The sequence below is a fragment of the Phalacrocorax aristotelis genome, chromosome 12 (genome assembly GCF_949628215.1).
Source record: "Phalacrocorax aristotelis chromosome 12, bGulAri2.1, whole genome shotgun sequence".
NCBI lineage: Eukaryota > Metazoa > Chordata > Aves > Suliformes > Phalacrocoracidae > Phalacrocorax > Phalacrocorax aristotelis.
This window is the reverse complement of record NC_134287.1, coordinates 19,563,646-19,581,607: the sequence shown is the minus strand read 5'-3', so window position 1 is coordinate 19,581,607 and position 17,962 is coordinate 19,563,646. Positions and strand designations below refer to the sequence as shown.

General features: G+C 50.5%; 1 protein-coding gene across 4 annotated transcripts in view; it reads left to right on the top strand.

Annotated features, from left to right (window-relative positions):
* CTBP2 (C-terminal binding protein 2) overlaps nucleotides 1-17,495 on the top strand; it is a 144,037-nt gene extending 126,542 nt beyond the window's left edge. For all 4 annotated transcript variants that reach the window (XM_075107629.1, XM_075107632.1, XM_075107630.1 and 1 more), the window contains 8 exons: nucleotides 4,077-4,231; nucleotides 5,566-5,710; nucleotides 8,927-9,133; nucleotides 10,897-11,111; nucleotides 11,567-11,697; nucleotides 12,506-12,633; nucleotides 13,440-13,557; nucleotides 16,928-17,495. In XM_075107629.1, the coding sequence (XP_074963730.1) occupies nucleotides 4,077-4,231; nucleotides 5,566-5,710; nucleotides 8,927-9,133; nucleotides 10,897-11,111; nucleotides 11,567-11,697; nucleotides 12,506-12,633; nucleotides 13,440-13,557; nucleotides 16,928-17,108 (1,280 nt within the window). In that variant the 3' untranslated portion in view covers nucleotides 17,109-17,495. The remainder of the gene's footprint in view (nucleotides 1-4,076; nucleotides 4,232-5,565; nucleotides 5,711-8,926; nucleotides 9,134-10,896; nucleotides 11,112-11,566; nucleotides 11,698-12,505; nucleotides 12,634-13,439; nucleotides 13,558-16,927) is intronic.
* The last annotated feature ends 467 nt before the right edge of the window (nucleotides 17,496-17,962 follow it).

Sequence of the window (17,962 nt, the reverse complement as noted above, 5' to 3'; positions counted from 1 at the left end):
AGGCTGCCATTTAGCAGGGAGCGCTCCCTAATTCTCTTGGCAGGGGTACCATTGGGATCGGATACAAGTGGGTGGCAAAGGGGAGGAGCGGCAGGAGAGGACAAGCAGGCTTTGTGTATTAAAAATGAAACAAAAGCACTTTATACGCAGGGCTGCGTGCAACAAGCAGCGCTGCCTGTGAGCTGGGGTGGAGTTTTGAGTTCTCACTGTGACTGCAAAACCTTTCTTTTTTTTTTTTTTTTTTCTTTCCATAAATCCTTCCTCGTCTCCCTCTTCCTTACCAAGCTCTCCCTGCAATGGGCAAGGGTCTGTGGGCAGCTGAAAACGCCTGGAAAAATACGTATCGAACAATATTTGCCACAACTTTGCAAGAGCGGCTGGGGCTTTTTCGGCAAAAATCAGCTTCAGATGGCGGGGGAGCCACCAAATTTGTGAGGCTGTTGGGAGGGAGAGTCGATCCCACCCCAGCCCCACGGAGAACTGGTCTGCTGCCTCCTGCCCACGCCACCCTGGCTTGCTCTGCTGCCTCCTGCCCGCGCGCAGGGCGGCAGCAACGGGCTTGGTTTACGCAGCATCAAACCCCTCGGCAGAGAGAGCCCGGTGGTTTTGCAACGCGTGGCAAAGCGAAAGGGTTAATGGCTGAGATGTTTTATCAGAATTTAGGGGGGGAGTGTCTGGCTGTTTAATTACTTTCTGATCCGTGGCATACCTCGTTCTTAATGAAGCAGTCGCACGCAGAACAAACGTGCCGTATGAGCTTGGGTAAAAAGAAAAGCGTACCGAGTTTAGCGTGGTTTTGTCAGCCCAAATGTTGTGGTTTGAATGTGTTTGTACAGGAGGTAGGAACCAGGACGGTGAAGAATAGATGCAGAGTGGTGGAAAGGCAACGAGGGAGGCAGGCGAGGAAAATATACCGTGGTTTAAGTTGCAAACTTGCCAATGGTTTTTATTAAAACGTAATTTCCATACATTATGCACTTCATTTCGTATTGATTTGCTTCAAAACTTTCCTTGTCAAGCTGAAGTAAATTCCCTCATAGAGGCAGGAGAAATGAGAGACATTCCTCTGACTACCTCGCAGTTTCCAGCCAGCATTCAGCCTTGGCAACTGCACTTTTGTGTGCGGGCGAGGGTGATGTGCTGAAGAAGCCTGTGTCATCATGCACAATTACATCCCTAATCCCGAGCAAAGACACAGATGCTGTTTCAAAAAAAAAAAAAAAAAAAAGCGCTGTGTTTCGTTTGAGTTTCAAAGAAGCTTATGTAATGGCAGCAAAATAAAACCGTTATTTTGGGGCTCAGATTAAATGTCAAGGTTTCAGATAACCCATGGTTTTGTCTTTCATGTGCCATGCTCGCAGGAAGGCACCACCAGCCTCTCTTTGCCCTGCCTGAGGATGCTCCTGGTCCCCAGTGGGCACTGAGCTCTGAGCTCCGCTTGCCCAGGCGGAGCTCAGGCAGCTGCCCAGCGTGGGGACGGTGCCGGTGGACCCTGGGGCAGGGTCCGCCACAGCCACCTTGCCCCTGCATCAGACTCCTTTTTATTTACAGTTGCGGTGTGAGGCTGAGAGGTGATGCTCTAAGCCTTGGAGATCCTATACATTCGTAAGCGTCTAAGTCAGTGTTATAATTCACTCGCTTGTTAACCTGAGAAAATAATCTAGCTGCGGTATAGTGCTTCACGTAATGATTGTGTAAGCACTCTGAGATTTGTCCGTGTTTTTATTCTTGTTTATCTGCTTATGGCAAGCTTCTTTTGGTTATCCAAATCGTCTCAGCACTCTACCCTGCCTACTGACACAGTTGCACTTCCATCTGGATGAAATGCATGCAAACATGATGTTTTACTTCCAGTACATTCTAATGGAGATCTCAGTAGGAAGGACAGAGAGAAGGACCTATTCCAAAAATGTTCATGTGTAATGCTGACAATCTTCAGTCAGGTCTGCTGGGTTGCTTTATTCTTCATTTCTTAAAGCAGGCTCAATGAAACAGGAACGGAGAGCCGTTATACCCCCTCTGTTAAACCTGCCTGTTTCCATAGGGTTAATTTTTCCCATGCAAAATAAATGTAACTACGTGCTGTCCCCGTGTTTCATACGCAGCAGCAAAAATCCCTCCCTGGGGCAATGCTCTTAGTGCCGGCATGGTCTGGGAGGCATCGCTTTGGCCCCGTAGTGCCTGCGTCTGTCACATACACATGAGCTGGTGGAGATGTTGCTAATACTTTACCTGACAGCAATCTGGACAAAAAGGCACATTTAATTTTCCCTTAAAAAACAAAAAGAAAAAGAAATCAGTGTGTTGCTCTTCTCATTAGTTTCTTTCCCTCATTGTCATTTTTCTGGCACGTGGGGCTGCAGTGACACGATTCCTGGTGTTGACCGCAGTCCGGAGGGCTGGAGCGGTACCCAGCCCTGCGCACAAGGGCCTGCAAAGGAGCCGCCTGCTCTTGGCTTTAGTCAGACTTACTCAAACACTGCCACAGAGAGCAGCATTTGTTCTGTAATACTCATGTGAGATGTTTGGCCCCCCAAAATACCCAAAACCGACTCCACGGAGCTCCCTCAGCCAAGCCCCGTGCTTGTCCAGCTCACCAGCTTCAGCAGTTTTACTGCAAGTAAGTAGTGATACCTGTGATGCAGAGTGGGAGGGAAAAGCTCTCTTGCCCAGATGTAGTGAAGGCATTAGCTCTGTCTGTTAGCCCCTCAATAAAAGGATCACACACCTGCTATGCCTAAAGGCGATACAGATGTTGGCTGGTAGCCCTGGAAAGTTCTTGTGCAGAGAGCGGCTTCTCCAACGCTGCTTGTGAGGGGCTTTGAAGGTTCGAACCCAACCCCCTGCCCAGGCCTGGCCATCTCATGGTGCGGCAGCAGAAACAAAACACCACTTTGTGCCCAGAACATCCGCCCGCCCCACCTACGCTTTTCCCAGAAACTGCCTGGGTAGCCAAAAAAGATATTTTGTACAGTCCTAAAGTAATAAATACCCTTACTGAGTGGTAAAAGGAGGCAGAGACATTTCTAAGTGACTTGTCCAAAAATGAACCGGTTAATCCCCAGCAGAGCAATAAATAGGATATAAAAATTGGCTTTTTGCAGCCCTTGGTGGTGATTGTTCCTTTCCTCACCTCAGCCTGGAAAACATGTAGTGAAACAAGAAAAGCGCAGCACAGCTGAACGGACCCCCTGAACACACATATTCTCAAGGGAGCAGCCCATAGCGAGGTGTGCGTAAGCGCGAGAAGAGCAGTGCCCTGCACTGGCACGAGTGTGCTCGCTGCCGCAGCAGAGCAGGGTCTGCAGCCATTTCATCCGGTATGTGTGGGTCCTTCACGCTGGCTCCAGCGGCACATCCCAGAGCATCCTGCGGGATGTGGGGATAGGCTGGGTTTGGTTTTACAAAGTAAGCTGAGCTTCGCTGTTCCCACCTTGAAGCCTTTTGGTAGTTGGAAATATAACAGGATCTATGCCTGTATGCTAAAGAGGTCTTCGATGCCCTGCTCTTTCTGTGATTTCCCGGTAATGTGGATGTCTGTTTGGACTTGTCTTTCTGAGGTGGTCAAAATGGTAAAGTCATTCCTCAAAAAAACAGACCGAGTGCCAGTGTACCTCTGTGGAACAAAATCCCAGACCTCCTGCAGGCAGGGGGAAAAATTACTGCTGGCTTGGGTTTCACTCCTAAGATGCTAAATGAAACAGTTGGAGAGGCCGGCAGCTCTGGCTTACGCGGTTTGGTTGAAACACGGCCTGTGTCGGTGAGGATCGGCACAGTAGAGACACATCCCCATAAAGTCACAGGTGGCGAAATAGAGTTGTCCATCCCTGTCCTGGATGTCTTACTGTGCTTTCTTTCCATCTGGGGCAAAACTGCAGCCACACTTCCAGAGGGAAAGCTAGGCCTTGTGCTAAACTTGGCATTGCATTGCCATCATCCCCTGAAATTTGTTGTGCAAGCTGAAACCATATGCCGCTGCCTCTGACCTGACACAGGAACTGTGCACGGGTACCGCCGCTGCCGGGGGAACCTTTCCGCTGCCGCTGCTTTAAAAGCCGCGCTCCTTCTGCTTGCAGGTATTCGCCCTCAAATCATGAACGGCCCGATGCACCCCCGGCCCCTGGTGGCACTGCTGGACGGGAGGGACTGTACGGTGGAGATGCCCATTTTGAAGGACTTGGCAACGGTTGCATTCTGTGACGCACAATCAACTCAGGAGATTCACGAGAAGGTAACGTGAGCTGCGAGGGTGCGGGTGGGCGAGGCTGGGGGACGGTGTGCTCTGGCCTTCCTCTTCCAATTCTTCTCGAGAAAAAACACGTGCAAAGCTGCACTTTGAGACCGTCAGCAGATAACATCAACAGAAGTTGCTGTAGATTAAAATTCAGCGAGGCTGTTTTAAAAAGCCAGATAGTTTGGAAAAGAAAAGTCACCTTATCTCTTAGCATCAGGTTTTTAACATCAATATTATTAATGTTTCTCATTTTTTTGAAGTCCGCTTGCTCGGTGCAGCAGTAACAGCACTCTGCACCTCCCCGGGGTGCGGCGCAGTTGTTCTGGCTTTGCTAACGCCATCCCACACTGCAGCTGATGGGTCTCCTCGTGTGCTGCCCGTACCTCAGCAGCTCATCTCTCCCCAGCAGTGAGCGGGTGAGGTTTGAGCAGCATGCAGGCAGATCCCTGCAGTGTGGGTGTGGGTTTCTGCTTGGAAGCTGAACTAATTGTAAACATTTGTTTAAAGTTATTCTTTGTGCATATTTAGATAACTCAAATGAGGTTTGAAGAGATCAGAAATCACTTCCAGGATCTGGGAAAGAGAACTACAAATAGCATTAGTGCTGATCTTTTCAGTACTTCAAATATTAAATGCAGGGGAAGGAAGATGGGGTCATTTATGAGACGTGGGTAGATGACAGATGAGTCAGTCTTGGAGAGTTTGGATGGGTCCTGGGTTTCCAGAGCACCAAGGTAGCTTAATATGAGCACTGGTGAGGGTTGGAATCTCCATTGAAGGGGATGACGTACAGCCTTACATGACTGTACAGCCTCACACTGATCTTTTTAGGTACTTTTGAAAACAAACAGGAAAGGTTAATGTGAACAGTGTGGCAGGTATTTGTACTTCCAATATACAAAAGAAGGTTGAGGAGTTATGAGTGACACACAGTTGTGTTCAAAAACAACGGATGATGCCATAAAACCGAATTCCTTTTTAAAAGCAGAATTACTGCTGGTTGGAAGCAGAGGGATTAGCAGATAACCACCTGGAAAAGGGTCTGGGTGAGCGACAGGCTCAGTTTTCCTCTGCCATGGCTCCCCCAATGTAACATCGTAATTTTTGGACATCCATCCAGTCTGTTTCCAAAGGGAATGGCCTGGGTGTCGGTGGGTCACACCCCTGACAGTTTTGGTGACACCTGGAAGTGTTGGCTTGCACCATGCCTGGGTCAGACGGTAGGCCAGTGGTAAAAATGTACAATTTACTGTGTAAAATTCCTGACTGAGGAGCTACAGGTGTCCCATCCAGGTGTCCCGGTGGCTTCTGACATCTCTGTTCTGTTCCAGGTATTAAATGAAGCTGTTGGGGCAATGATGTACCACACCATCACACTGACTAGAGAAGATCTAGAGAAGTTCAAGGCCTTACGGGTCATTGTTCGAATAGGCAGTGGCTACGACAACATTGACATCAAAGCCGCGGGGGAGCTTGGTAGGTCTCAGCTCTGCAACCCCGTTCCCTCCCACACCCCTCTGAGTCTCCAAAATGAGCACAAGTACGGGCTGCTTCCCAGGGGAGCGTGCTAGCAAAGTGGCCTTGCAGGCAGGACCTCCCAAAGGGGATGGATTCAGCTCTTAAAATTCCAGGTGCAGCTTACATTTTTTGCCTGTAGAGAATATTATGACACGAAAACTTGACCATAAAGTAAACAAAATGGTGTGGTTTTAGCAAACAGCTTTTAGGTTCATACTATGTTAAAACTGCCCCATCTGAGTCCCTCCTTCCCCCCGTGCTGTCCCTAGCTGCAGGCGCCCCCTTGTACTGACGGATATTGGCATGGCTGTTCTGTTCCTGGCACAGGAGGGTTTATCTAGCTATTGTAAAGTTGGAGGAAGGGTGTTTTATTCTGTTTTGGTCTGATTTGGTTCTCGGAGTCATGCTTACGCTGGGAAGGCAACATGTCTGGTGGTAGAGCAGGAATTGTGTGTTGGGTTGGTGCTGCCTCCTTTGCCATCTCATCAAAGGCGCCTCAGCAACTTGAAAAACGAATTTAGTGTAGGGTCATGTTGTGTGGACTGCCAAAGCACAAAGGGCCACTTCTCAGAAAGGAGCCCCTGTGTCCAGCTGTGGGGTTTTTCTGCACGCCCAGGTTCAGGGGGTGCGTGTGAGCTGTGTTGTATGGCTGTCAGACAGTGCTGGGGCCCCCCGATTTCTGTACTGGTTTGGATGGTCACAGAGACCTTTGGCAGTCTGCAAACCCCCAACTGGGAGAGCTTAATTGTATCCGTGATTTTAGCAGCTGAGTTACAACCGTTTTTGATCATCTGATCCCAAGATTCAGTCTATCAAGCAGTCCTACAATAGTGTTTAGGATATCTTGTATTAAAGGTTATCTCTGGGGAAGTGAAGAATAACAGCCATTTCACATGAGCCATTTTACAAGGATAATTGCGATAAGAGAGTTTCAAATAGTCACCCTAAAAAAGCAATTCTCAATGTAGTGAATTATTTTTTTCGAGAGGAGAACAGTGTCTTCTCAATGTAATGGTTTCTTCATGTTTTTAACTCTTATTGTTATTATCCATTATAACAATGTTCTGAGGCTTTGAACATCAAGAAAGGAAAAATATAACGAATAAAGTAATGGGATACTGCAGTATAATCCTTTTTATACTTGGCAAATTGGGTGGCCAAATGATGTGGTTTCGAGTAGAAAATGTAATGACTACCCACAAATGTAGTGTAAAGTTTAATTGGTATTGCTTTCCATAAGGTAGTTTTTAAACTGTGCAGTCAATAAATGACCAGTGTCTAAACACGGTGCCTGGCTGCGCACTGTCAGCCGCCTGCACCGGGCTGGCCGGCCTGGCTGGACCAGTTTTGACCCACCAGAAGACACCCCCAGAACAAGATGCTGGTGTTGAACCATCCACCGTGGGTGTTTAACCCCTGGTGCAGGCAGCTCGTGGGGACGTGACAATAAATAACAGCATAAGAAGCTTGTGGGAAAGGCAGCCCAGTTCCATCCAGCTGTATAAGCAAGCGGTCCGTTGGAAAAGGGACAAGTGCCAGCCTGATGATGGGTTGGTGATGGGGACCCTTGGCGGAGCTGCAGGCCGATGGGGAGCACTGCTGGAGCTGCCCGTCGCCCTCCAGCCTTCTTGTCTCTTCCCCTTTAGCAACCACAGCCTCTGCCTACAAACGGGCAGGAGCAGTTGCCTGATACTTAAATGTGTGGTCTTCTTGGGAAGCTCTTGTTCCCCTTCATCAGGGGCTTGGGCAGGCGGTCTGCGAGGTTTCTGGGCTGCACCCGAGTCCCCAAGGTAAATCAGAAGTTCCCTCTTTGGAAGAGATGGGAAATATAAAATGAGACAGCATCAGCTCTGGGAGCTCACGGGGACCAGAGCATCACGTCCCTGTCAACTGAAAGGGAGAGGAGGTGGACACTGTTCTCAGGGGTTGGTTGGCGGTGGTTTTTTTTTGCTCTGTAGGGTCAGTCCATTTTCTCCCAGTTTCTGTAGGTCTTTCAAACAGCCACAGGGTGGAAAACAGTTTTAAAAACAGAAAAGCAGGCTCCTGGGAGCAGGGAGGTTGGCAGGAGGATGGGAAACACATTTTGGATTTTGAATTGGTGCCCCTCCCAGTGGAAGGGGATTTTCTGAATATCTTATTCTGTCTTTATCTCTTTTTTCATGGTTTCTACTCAAGGGCCCCAGTCCAGTAAAGCACTTAAATACACATCCATCTTTACATGAGCGTTTAAATCACATTGAATCTGGTGGGATATAAGCATGTGCTTAACTGCTGTGCTGAACAGACGTGAAATGAAGCACACCCTTACACACGTTACTGAGCCAGAGTCTGGACGGGGCAATGACTGGAGAGGCATTTTCCACAAACTTAATACTTGCGGCTCCAAGCAGGAGCGCAGCGGTTTAAAATGAACCTTTTGGGGCAAAGGAGCAAAAGGTCTGTTTTGGAGACCCACACCGGGGCAGGCAGCAGTGTCCGGCAGTGGTGGTGCCAGGGTAGAAGAGCTGCTCCGGTGCAGCCATGCCCCTGCCCTTCCCAAATTTTGGGAAAGCCTCCAAATTTTATGGTAGGAGCGATCGGTTCCTCCTGCAGGAGGGTGAGTGTTTGTGGCGGGCGGAGGCTTACCAAGGGGTGTTTTGAGCTGACTCTCTTGGCACTTGGTGGTGGAAGGAGAAGCTGGCCCTGCCACACCAGCCTGGGGCACCATCCTGCTCGAGTGCACCAAATTATTGGTCCCTAAATAATTTAATGGTTGAACAGTCTTACTGGGGAAAAGGAGAGACTTCTGACAGCACGATTTAAGTCACTTTTAAAGCAGATTAAACTAAATAAGAATAAGCCTTTCTATTGCAAAACAAACCTCTGCTGATGGAGTTACTTCTGCGTAGCTGTTGCCCCTGTAATGTGCACTTGTGCTTACTCCAGAGAGCTGCTGAGGTGTAGAGGACCCCTGAGCATTACTGGTCACAGTAATGAGAATTTTTTGCAGAGATTTCAGGCTGTATGTAAACCCTGCAATCCCGGGAAGGCATTACTCCAAATGCTTAAAAAATGACGGGCTGGGTGGGAGGTGTGAGGGTGAAGGACCAGGAGCCCCTCTACTTTGCTGTGGTGTGGGTGGTCATGGCTGCCCTCTCTGAGCCACGGCCATGCTTTGTGGTGTTGCCTCTGCAGGGATCGCTGTCTGCAACATCCCCTCGGCCGCCGTGGAGGAGACAGCCGACTCCACCGTCTGTCACGTCCTCAACCTCTACCGGCGAAACACGTGGCTCTACCAGGCGCTGCGGGAAGGCACGCGGGTGCAGAGCGTGGAGCAGATCCGGGAGGTGGCCTCCGGCGCCGCCCGCATCAGGGGGGAGACGCTCGGCCTCATTGGCTTCGGTATGTTGGCGAAGGGCAGGGCAGCCTGCGAATGGTGCATGGAGTGCTGCAGGCCCCACGTGCGGTCTTTGAGGACAACTCAGCACCGCTTCACTGCCTGAGCAAGGACCTAAAATGAGCATTTTTCAAACCCAGAGCCACCACAGTGGATTGGTGTGAATCGGGGATGGAGCTGTATTTTGTGAGCTGTGGCTGAGCCCTTGGAGGAGTGTTGGTGAAACCTGGCAGTGCCCCGGGAGGTACCACACCTGATAGTGCTGCTGTCCTCTCCTGAAATCTCCGTCCCTGAGCCACCGCTACACCAACCCGGCTCTTTCTGAGCCATTTTGCCCTGTGCGGTGGCAGGGCTGCATAAAACAAAGTTTGTCTTCAGTTCACCCTAGCTATAGGAAGTTTCAGCATCAGAGGATAGCATCAGCACCTCTGATGACAGAAAAGGGGGCTTGGGTATCCCTTTTGGGAGCAAAGGCCAGCCATACGCAAGATGGTTCAGGAGATGTGTTCAGGCAACAGCAGCTCACCCGGCACTTGGCAGCCAGACAGACACATGTGGCAGAAAAGTGAGCAGAGGCGATTTGGTGAAGTGCCGGTTTAGGGCGCAGTTCTGGCTGCTGGCGAGTGGCTGCCGGTGAGGGAGCACTGCCGGTCCGGCAACCACGACTGGTGCAGCCATATTTCAACTCGCTTTCTGTGCAGCAACCATTTTCCCTGCTTGCTTCATGCTCTTACCTTGCAAAGCCCTAGGCTAATTAATGCAAAAAGTTGGCATATAAGCATGTTTAAATGGAGAAACTGAGGCAAGGCGGGTAGGTAAGGTTAGAGCAGGAGGTCCTGGTTAGCCCAGGTCTGTCTGGCAGGGCCAGGGTGAGGGCAGCAGTGCATGGCCGGCTGTGTGCTCCCAGCTGGACCTCCGTGCAGGCACCCAGCTGATGTCCTCCGGTCAACCGTGCATCTCTGGTGCAACGGGATGGTGTCAGGTGTGTGCATGCACGGGGAATGTCGCTGTGCAACACTAACCAGGCACGTGCTGGCTGCTGCACTGCTGCTAGCTGGAAAAATTGATAGATAAATAACGGAGGCTTGGCACACAGGGCATACAGAGCCTGTGCAGCCCGTGGTGGGAACAGGCAGCGGGGTCTCCAGCAATGCCGCGGACATCCTTCCCCAGCACAGCAGCTGTAGTAGTCCTTTGCTTCCAAGCCACGACAGTTGTCATCGTCATGCCCAATTAACCAGCCATTCAGCGAGAGGCTGAAAAACCTATCACAAAGAAGTTGCCTAAAAGAGGCAGCGTGGTTTTTTTTCTTTCCTTTCTGGGATTTTCTTGGTAGACACAGTGCTGCAGAGGAGTGTTTCTCTGTGATGTCCAGAGCTTCACGTTGGTGGGGCTGAGCTACATGTTGGGCCTTCCCTGCCAGATCTGTGTGGCCATGGATGCCCCACGTGTTCAAATGGCTGTTAGCTGGCAGGTACCTAATGGGCTCCCTCTTCATTCTGTTGATTTATTTTTTTTTAAATTTAGCACAAGCATCTCACAATTGTTAGAGCCAAGCACAGCCCTCCCTGTGCAGGGTGGCCTGGGCTTGCCCTCCAGCCAGCATCCCTTCAGGGGCTGTCTCGGGAGCCCAGGAGGTTCCAGGGGACCCCCCATGGCAGTCCCTGGGCCAGGCTGCGTTGGGTCAGACCGCGGGGCAGCTCAGCTGTGTGGAGCTGGGGTGTTGGGACTCAGCTAAATTTCCCCCCTCTCTTTCCTCCGCACACAGGTCGCACTGCGCAGGCGGTGGCAGTCCGAGCCAAGGCATTTGGCTTCAACGTGATATTTTATGACCCATACCTGCAGGACGGGATAGAGAGGTCCCTGGGAGTCCAGCGGGTCTACACACTCCAGGACCTGCTCTATCAGAGCGACTGTGTCTCGTTGCACTGTAACCTTAACGAACATAACCACCACCTTATCAACGACTTCACGATTAAGCAGGTAATTTGCCTCACGCACACGACCGAGGCGAGTGCTCTGCTCTCAAGTGGGCAAACCCCAAGCATCGGTGCTGGCTGTGGGTCCCTCTGTGGTCATGGCTACAGTGAGCCAATGCCTTTGTGCCCACGGGCTACTTCTGAACTGGCTGGTTGTACCCAACAGCCCATCTGTCTCCCCATGGTGTTTTCTGGCGGGGGGTAGCGTGCGCCCAGGTGAGCAAGCCCTACAGAGGTGACTGCAGCAGTGGGTTTTGTTTGCCGATACCAGCCAGAGCTGGGCTTGCCATAGAAAACCCACATGCCCCGGGGTGGGGACTGCGCTCGGGCAGGAGCACAGCCGCTCAGCATGACAAGCAGGGTGCAGTCCCAGGGCGCCTGCTGCTGCGTGAGGGCAGGGGTAGGACTGGGTCACTGCACCGAGCTCACTCTCATTTCTCTCTCCCCGGCTGACACCAGATGAGGCAGGGAGCGTTCCTGGTGAACACGGCGCGCGGGGGGCTGGTGGACGAGAAGGCCTTAACTCAAGCCCTGAAGGAGGGACGGATACGAGGGGCCGCGCTTGACGTACACGAGTCTGAACCATTTAGGTAAAGCTGTGGCTTTTTCTTGGGTTGCTGTCTAGTGGCGTGGCCAGGGGGTACACAACAGCCACACACCCTGTCACACAATGCCAGCGCTGGGGGACAGTCCTGCTGGTTTGAGAAAAGGCCCGGCCCCTTGCAGCATCCATCAGGTGTGGGCTGGCACCAGGGTTACAGGTGTTTGAAGGGACACTGGGAGCTTAGAACAAGTAATCAGCCTGTGTTTTAGAAAAACATTGAGTGTTGGGCCTTTTTGCCCGCAGGTGGCTGCTGCTAGCTGGGAAGGGGTTGGTTATAAGTGGGAGTGCAGCTCCTCTCACCACAGATTGGGGCGAGGGGTGGCACTAGTAGGTTGCTTGTGTTTTCAGAAACAATTTTTTAGAAAAAGAAAGTGTGGTCCTACAAAGGGGGAACCCCCATGTCCACCCCCTCCCACCATGTGCTGGGTGACCTGCACCCTGGTCCTGCACCTCCGCATGGCTGCAGAGACCCCCCCCCCAGGTGTTGAATGCTGTGGGAACATTATGAACGACCACGCGGTAGGTTGTGATTTTTTCAGCCCTGTTGGCTCTTTTTTTGGTGCATTTTCAGTTTGCACCCTGCACTGGAGCTGTGCTTCCTCCCTGTTGTGTCCGTAGCCATTTCAGGCTGGCAGGATGCTGTTGGGCTCCTTCTGCCCAGGTGCCGCAGGCGAGGGACTGGAGCCTGAGGCTTGCATACGCAGAGGGCAGGCCACAAGCCTTTTGCCATTCAAAGGATATTTTGTTCTCTTTTTAAACAATGATTGATCTTTCTTTTTTCTCCTTGCTCCCAGTTTTGCTCAAGGCCCGTTGAAAGACGCCCCTAATTTAATCTGTACTCCACACACCGCTTGGTACAGCGAGCAGGCATCACTAGAGATGAGAGAAGCTGCTGCTACTGAAATACGGCGTGCGATCACAGGTACCCTGTACAGCGGGGAAGCTGGGGTTAGCTCATGTCTGTGCCTGGAACGGGAGCCAGGAGGGGCAGAGACAGGGCTTTGCCATGCCTGTGTCTCAGCAGGAGACTGGGAAAGGGGTCTAGCCCCGATTTTCTTCCAGCAGAAGAGCTGAGAAACCAAACTTTACTTTTCTGTCATTTGGGCATGTTTGTGCTTGAGTGAGGGGGTTTTGTGGGTTTTGGTCTGTTTAACTTTTTTTAAACCAGTGGGGCACTTGTACAGCATGATGAAGACTAGTGTCCATGACTGGGAAGAAAAGGAGAGTGAAGCAATAATTGCTGCCCCTTTTAATGGTGCTAACCCGAGAGACGGTGCAGACCATAGCCAGCTACATGCCCAAACCAAATCCCAAAGCAGTGAAGGCACCTGTGTCCAACTCTTGCTCTAACTGAGCTTGCTCCAAGATGGTGGGCACAATCCTCCAGCAAATGAGGGGTTCTCTTGTCCTAAAAATTGCCCGATCTGGTAACCTGGGTGGCATAGCTTTGTGTCTGGCTAGCCCCTGCTTTGAAATCAGCAGGCTCAAGCCAACAGCTTCTCTGAAAGCAGAGAGTTGGGACTCAGGCTAGGAAACTGGTCTCCAGCCCTGCACCTCAGGACAGACAAAAAGTCCTGAAACAAGGGATATGGGATTTCTGCGCTTCCCCCTCTCCCCCCCGCCTTTATACTGACAAATATAGCAAAATGGAAAACTTGTATCATATTATTGGAGAATGATAAAGGTAGGACTCGCCTGACGCATACTTACCTTTATTACCAACTCCAGGGCGCATCCCAGAAAGCCTAAGAAACTGCGTGAATAAGGACTTCTTTGTCACAACAGCTCCGTGGTCAGTAATAGATCAGCAAGCAATTCATCCAGAGCTCAATGGTGCCACGTACAGGTAAGCCGGAGAAGAGGCCCGCCACAGCAGCCCATTCCCCCGCAGAGGTGTGGGTTGGGAGTCCAGCCATAAAGTGGGCATGAAAGCCCAAGCTACAGCTTCTGCGTTGGCTCAGCCGGTGACTGCAAAGTCCCCCTCCCTGGGGACCAGAAGTCAAAGTGCTGCAATTACTAACACTGCTCAATTAAACCACGGGTTTATAAATCCTCCTGCTTGTAAAGCCTTCATTCTGGTGGGCCAGCAGTCACTTGTGTGGCATCTCCCTAAGTGCCAGGGCTCCAGAGCCACAAACAAGCAAGATGTAACTTCTAAACTATAGAAGCAATTGCAAATCTGCTCTGCATTTGTCTGTGCACTGACTGTTTGGGCTATGAGCCTGGCCCAGCTTGTGGGTTAGTGAGCCAGGGTAAAAAACTCCAAATATAGGGCCATAGCCAGGTGGCCTAATTTCCACCTAAATCCCTGAGATCAGGGTTCCTTATTGCTCCATTTTGGACAGCTCAAAGCATGCCGATGGAGGACTCAGCTGGAGCACGGGCAGCGTTCAGCATATCACCATTGCCGAAAATACTCTGATACACAAAAAAGATCCCTGCGGGGCACATCAGGCCATGTTAGAGGGCGTAGGCAGGCAGGGGCGTATCTGGCAGCAGAGCCCTTGAGAGGGCAAGGCCCTGAGCAGTCCGTGTGCCGTGGACGCTCACAGCTGCCTGCAGGTCACATTGCTCACTTCGACTGGCAGAACATGCAGACTGAACCATCCAAACCTGGTGAAAGCATTGCCCTTGGTCCTGCTCCTGACTGCTCCGAAGCACGTGAGCAATGCCATTACTCTGGGGACAAGCCTTGGCTTCCCAGCTTAACCTCTGCCTCCGCAGGGTGCTTCATCCATGCTAAGCTCCTCGGGAGCCACGGCCCCGGTGCCCCTGTAAGCTGGCAGCCGGGGTCAGCTCACCACTGTCACTGGCAGGTAAAACGTGCCTTCCCCTCCCGCTTCCCCCTCCGCCTTCCCCTAAGGCAATGGCAGCAGCAGGGAGGGGCTTGTGTCGGGGTCCCTCAGTCCCCACACAGCCAACAGATTGAGGGGTGTAGGCCTCATTGCCCCCACATCACATCTTCCCTGCAGACAACTCAAGAAATTCTCATTTCTTCTCCTTTCTCAAACTCAGCATCACTCTTGGAATACATATTTGCCTTGTGCTTAGAGTGGAAGATAGATCCAACCCTGTTTTTCAGCTGTGCTTTCTGATTGCATGAGGAAGATCCAGTTCACCTTAAAAACCAGGTGTAGGCGTTCACACGCAGGGACGATTAAGTCAGCATGCTAGCGTTCGGCATCGCAGAGACGATTCAAAATGATTCCTTAACCAAGTCAAGAAATTAGCCTTTTTGAAAAGAGAACGGTTGTCTGATAGTTCAGCAACCATTTGGAATCATGGAATCATTAAGGTTGGAAAAGAACTCTAGGATCATCAAGTCCAACCCCCAACCCAAAACCCCCAGGCCTCCTAAACCAAGCCCTGAAGTGCCACATCTACACATTTTTTTGAAGGCCTCTGGGGATGGTGATGCCACCACCTCTCTGGGCAGCCTGTTCCAGTGCCTGACCACTCTTTCAGTAAAGAAATTTTTCCTAATATCCAGTCTAAGCCTCCCCTGATGCAGCTTGAGGCCATTTCCTCCCATCCTAGAAGGTACAGAACAAGACGCAGCCCCAGTATCGTAGCTGACGCTTACTCAAGAGCTGTGTCCAACCTGTACACCTCACTATGGTCCTGCTGGAATGGTTATAGCTGATACAGCTTTACCCAGCAAAGGCCACTCCAGAGCTCTGTAGAAAGAGCTGCAGAAAAGAGACCTGACAGTTAAATGGAACAGGGAAACAGAGGAGAGGAGGGAGAAATCAGGGTCACGAAGGCAAAGCAGTGTTAGAGGCGCAGGGGTGACAGCCACTGCCCTCCTGCGCTCATGGAATGCTGCCCTAGGGTTCATAGAAAACAAACCACAAGTGGGTGCAGAAAGGGAGCAGATGGGTTCCTGAGTGCCCTGCTCGGTAACTGCTGTGCAGCACATCAGCTCAGACACCGCTCCCGCGGTCCTGGTGTCCATCGAAGGGCGGCCGAAAAAGCAAAGCTCGCTCTTGGAGGGGACTAGTCATGCTCGGCTGTGCTTTACCTTTCTCTTGTACTAGCTTCTAGTCTAGCGGTTCCTTTTGCCAAGGGCATTTGGTTTACGTTAATGGAAATTAAGTTGTACCCATCTATTACAGGGAGACCAAGAGTCTGCCTCAACCTACAGGTGTCAAGCACAGCTTTTTTGGAAAAGCACTCAAAAGCAAGTGATTTCTGTTCAAACAGCTTTTCAGAAAAGCTGAGGGGTTAGGTGCTGCTGACAAGAAACCTCCATTCCAGGCACAAAGGTTACAGTTTAGTCAAAGCCTCTAAGAAATACTGGCTCCGACCTGGGGGGGGGGGGGGCGGGGTTACGCTCCCCACTGCAGGATCAGGGGAACAGCCTGGGAACAGCAAGCAACGTTCGCCTGGTGAGAAGACTCTGTGTAGCTGGCTGCTGTGTAGTTGTACCTGTTTTCTTCTCCCTCAGCTGACTGGCAAAATTATTTGTCTCCTCATGCAGTTAAGCACCAGGAAATTGGTCTTGGTATCACAATCTCTCGTATGTTCTTTTAGTATTAAAATCATCAAGTTCAGGCAAACAATGCAGCGTAGGTTTAGAACGATCATCATCTTCGTCACTGGAGCGTTTGGGGTTTTACATAAAACCTGTTTCCTCCCCTTTCAAAGCATAAACTGCACTGGCTTGTCAAGTAGTGCCAGCACTCAAATACGCCGTCGGTCACAGCTTGCTCAAGGGTTAAAGCAAAATAAAGCAAAAAAAAAAAAAACCAACCCCAAAAGCAGAAATTAAAAAAACCAAAACCAAGTTTCGGTTGCAAAATCTGTGTGATGCCGTCGCTTGCAAAGCTCTGCTTTGAGCTTGGGCATTAAGCTTACACCAGCATTAGTTTCAAATAATTCTGACTATAACAAGGTAACCTCACAAGGCGACAGCGTTGGCAGTTCTTGCCACAACTGTTAGTGCTTCTATCCAAGTGGAAAGATGAAGCCACCAGCAGGAAAGGAAGGGAGGAGGGGTCATGCACATTAAATAAAAAAATAGCAACTTTGACCCACAGCAGCACCAGTTTAACATTGAGCTACCCCTTGTCCTTCAAAGGGAAAAACGAAACTCAGCTCTAGGAGAGAGGTGGAACATCTTTGCCGCTTGTTTTCTCCATGGTGGTTGGGGGATTGGCGCTGGCCGGGGTGAGCTCTGACGTGACAAACCCGCCTCTCTCTGTCCCCTCTCCCAGGTATCCACCTGGGATGGTCAGCGTCGCACCGGGAGGCATACCGGCAGCTATGGAGGGCATCATTCCTGGCGGCATCCCTGTTACTCACAATCTTCCCACAGTGGCACACCCTTCCCAAGCTCCGTCGCCGAACCAGCCCACAAAACACGGTGACAACAGGGAACATCCCAACGAGCAATAGCAGATAATTTAAAAATCATTCAATAAACTTGGGACCAAGAGACATTGGAAAAGAAGTTATACATGAACTAAAAGAGAATTTGATACGAAATTTGTAACATTGATTTTGGACAGACGCATCATTGATGTTCCAGTGTTAATGACAAAGCGATAGCAGTCCAAGACTGGGGAGAAGCCCTGAAGAAGTCACCTGCTTACCGAAGCGCTGAAAACTAGGACGTGATACAGTAATGATCAACTTCTGTTATTGTGTGTTAAGTTTCCTTCATCTGTGCATCAATCACATGAATAAAAATAGATTCCCCCCTCCCCCCCCAGTTCCTTGGGAAGGACAGGGCTTCTGCGCCTGTTTTCAAACCATTGCATTAAGCGATCCTCACAGAGTTAACATAGAAATGTAAGAGGAAACCATTATGTGGCTTCAGCCCTTTCCTTACTCTTTTATCTGGTTACCTCTTCTAAGGGGAGGCATCAGTACTGGCTTAGAAGTGGATGAAAGTTTAACTAATAATAATCATCCTTTTTGCAGTCTCACAGGGCCAGTGACGTGTAACAGGAGTTCTCCTGCCAGGTTTAAGTTCTAGCCATTCCAGCCGGGATCCGCGGGATGGGGATGGTGGGAAGGGCTCCTGGCAACGGCCGCTGCCCTCCCCGGCCGGCGAAAAGCCGAACTGCCAGTCTCTTCTCTGCCCAACACACTGAATAAAGTAGCTGTGCATTCACCTACGCCCTGCAATGATGCAAGAAAAAAAAAAAAAGAAAAAGAAAAAAAAAAAAAGAAGAAAGTATTACGTTTCACACACTATTTGTACTCAAATATATTTTCTCAGTTTTAAATCTGCAGCTATTTTATCA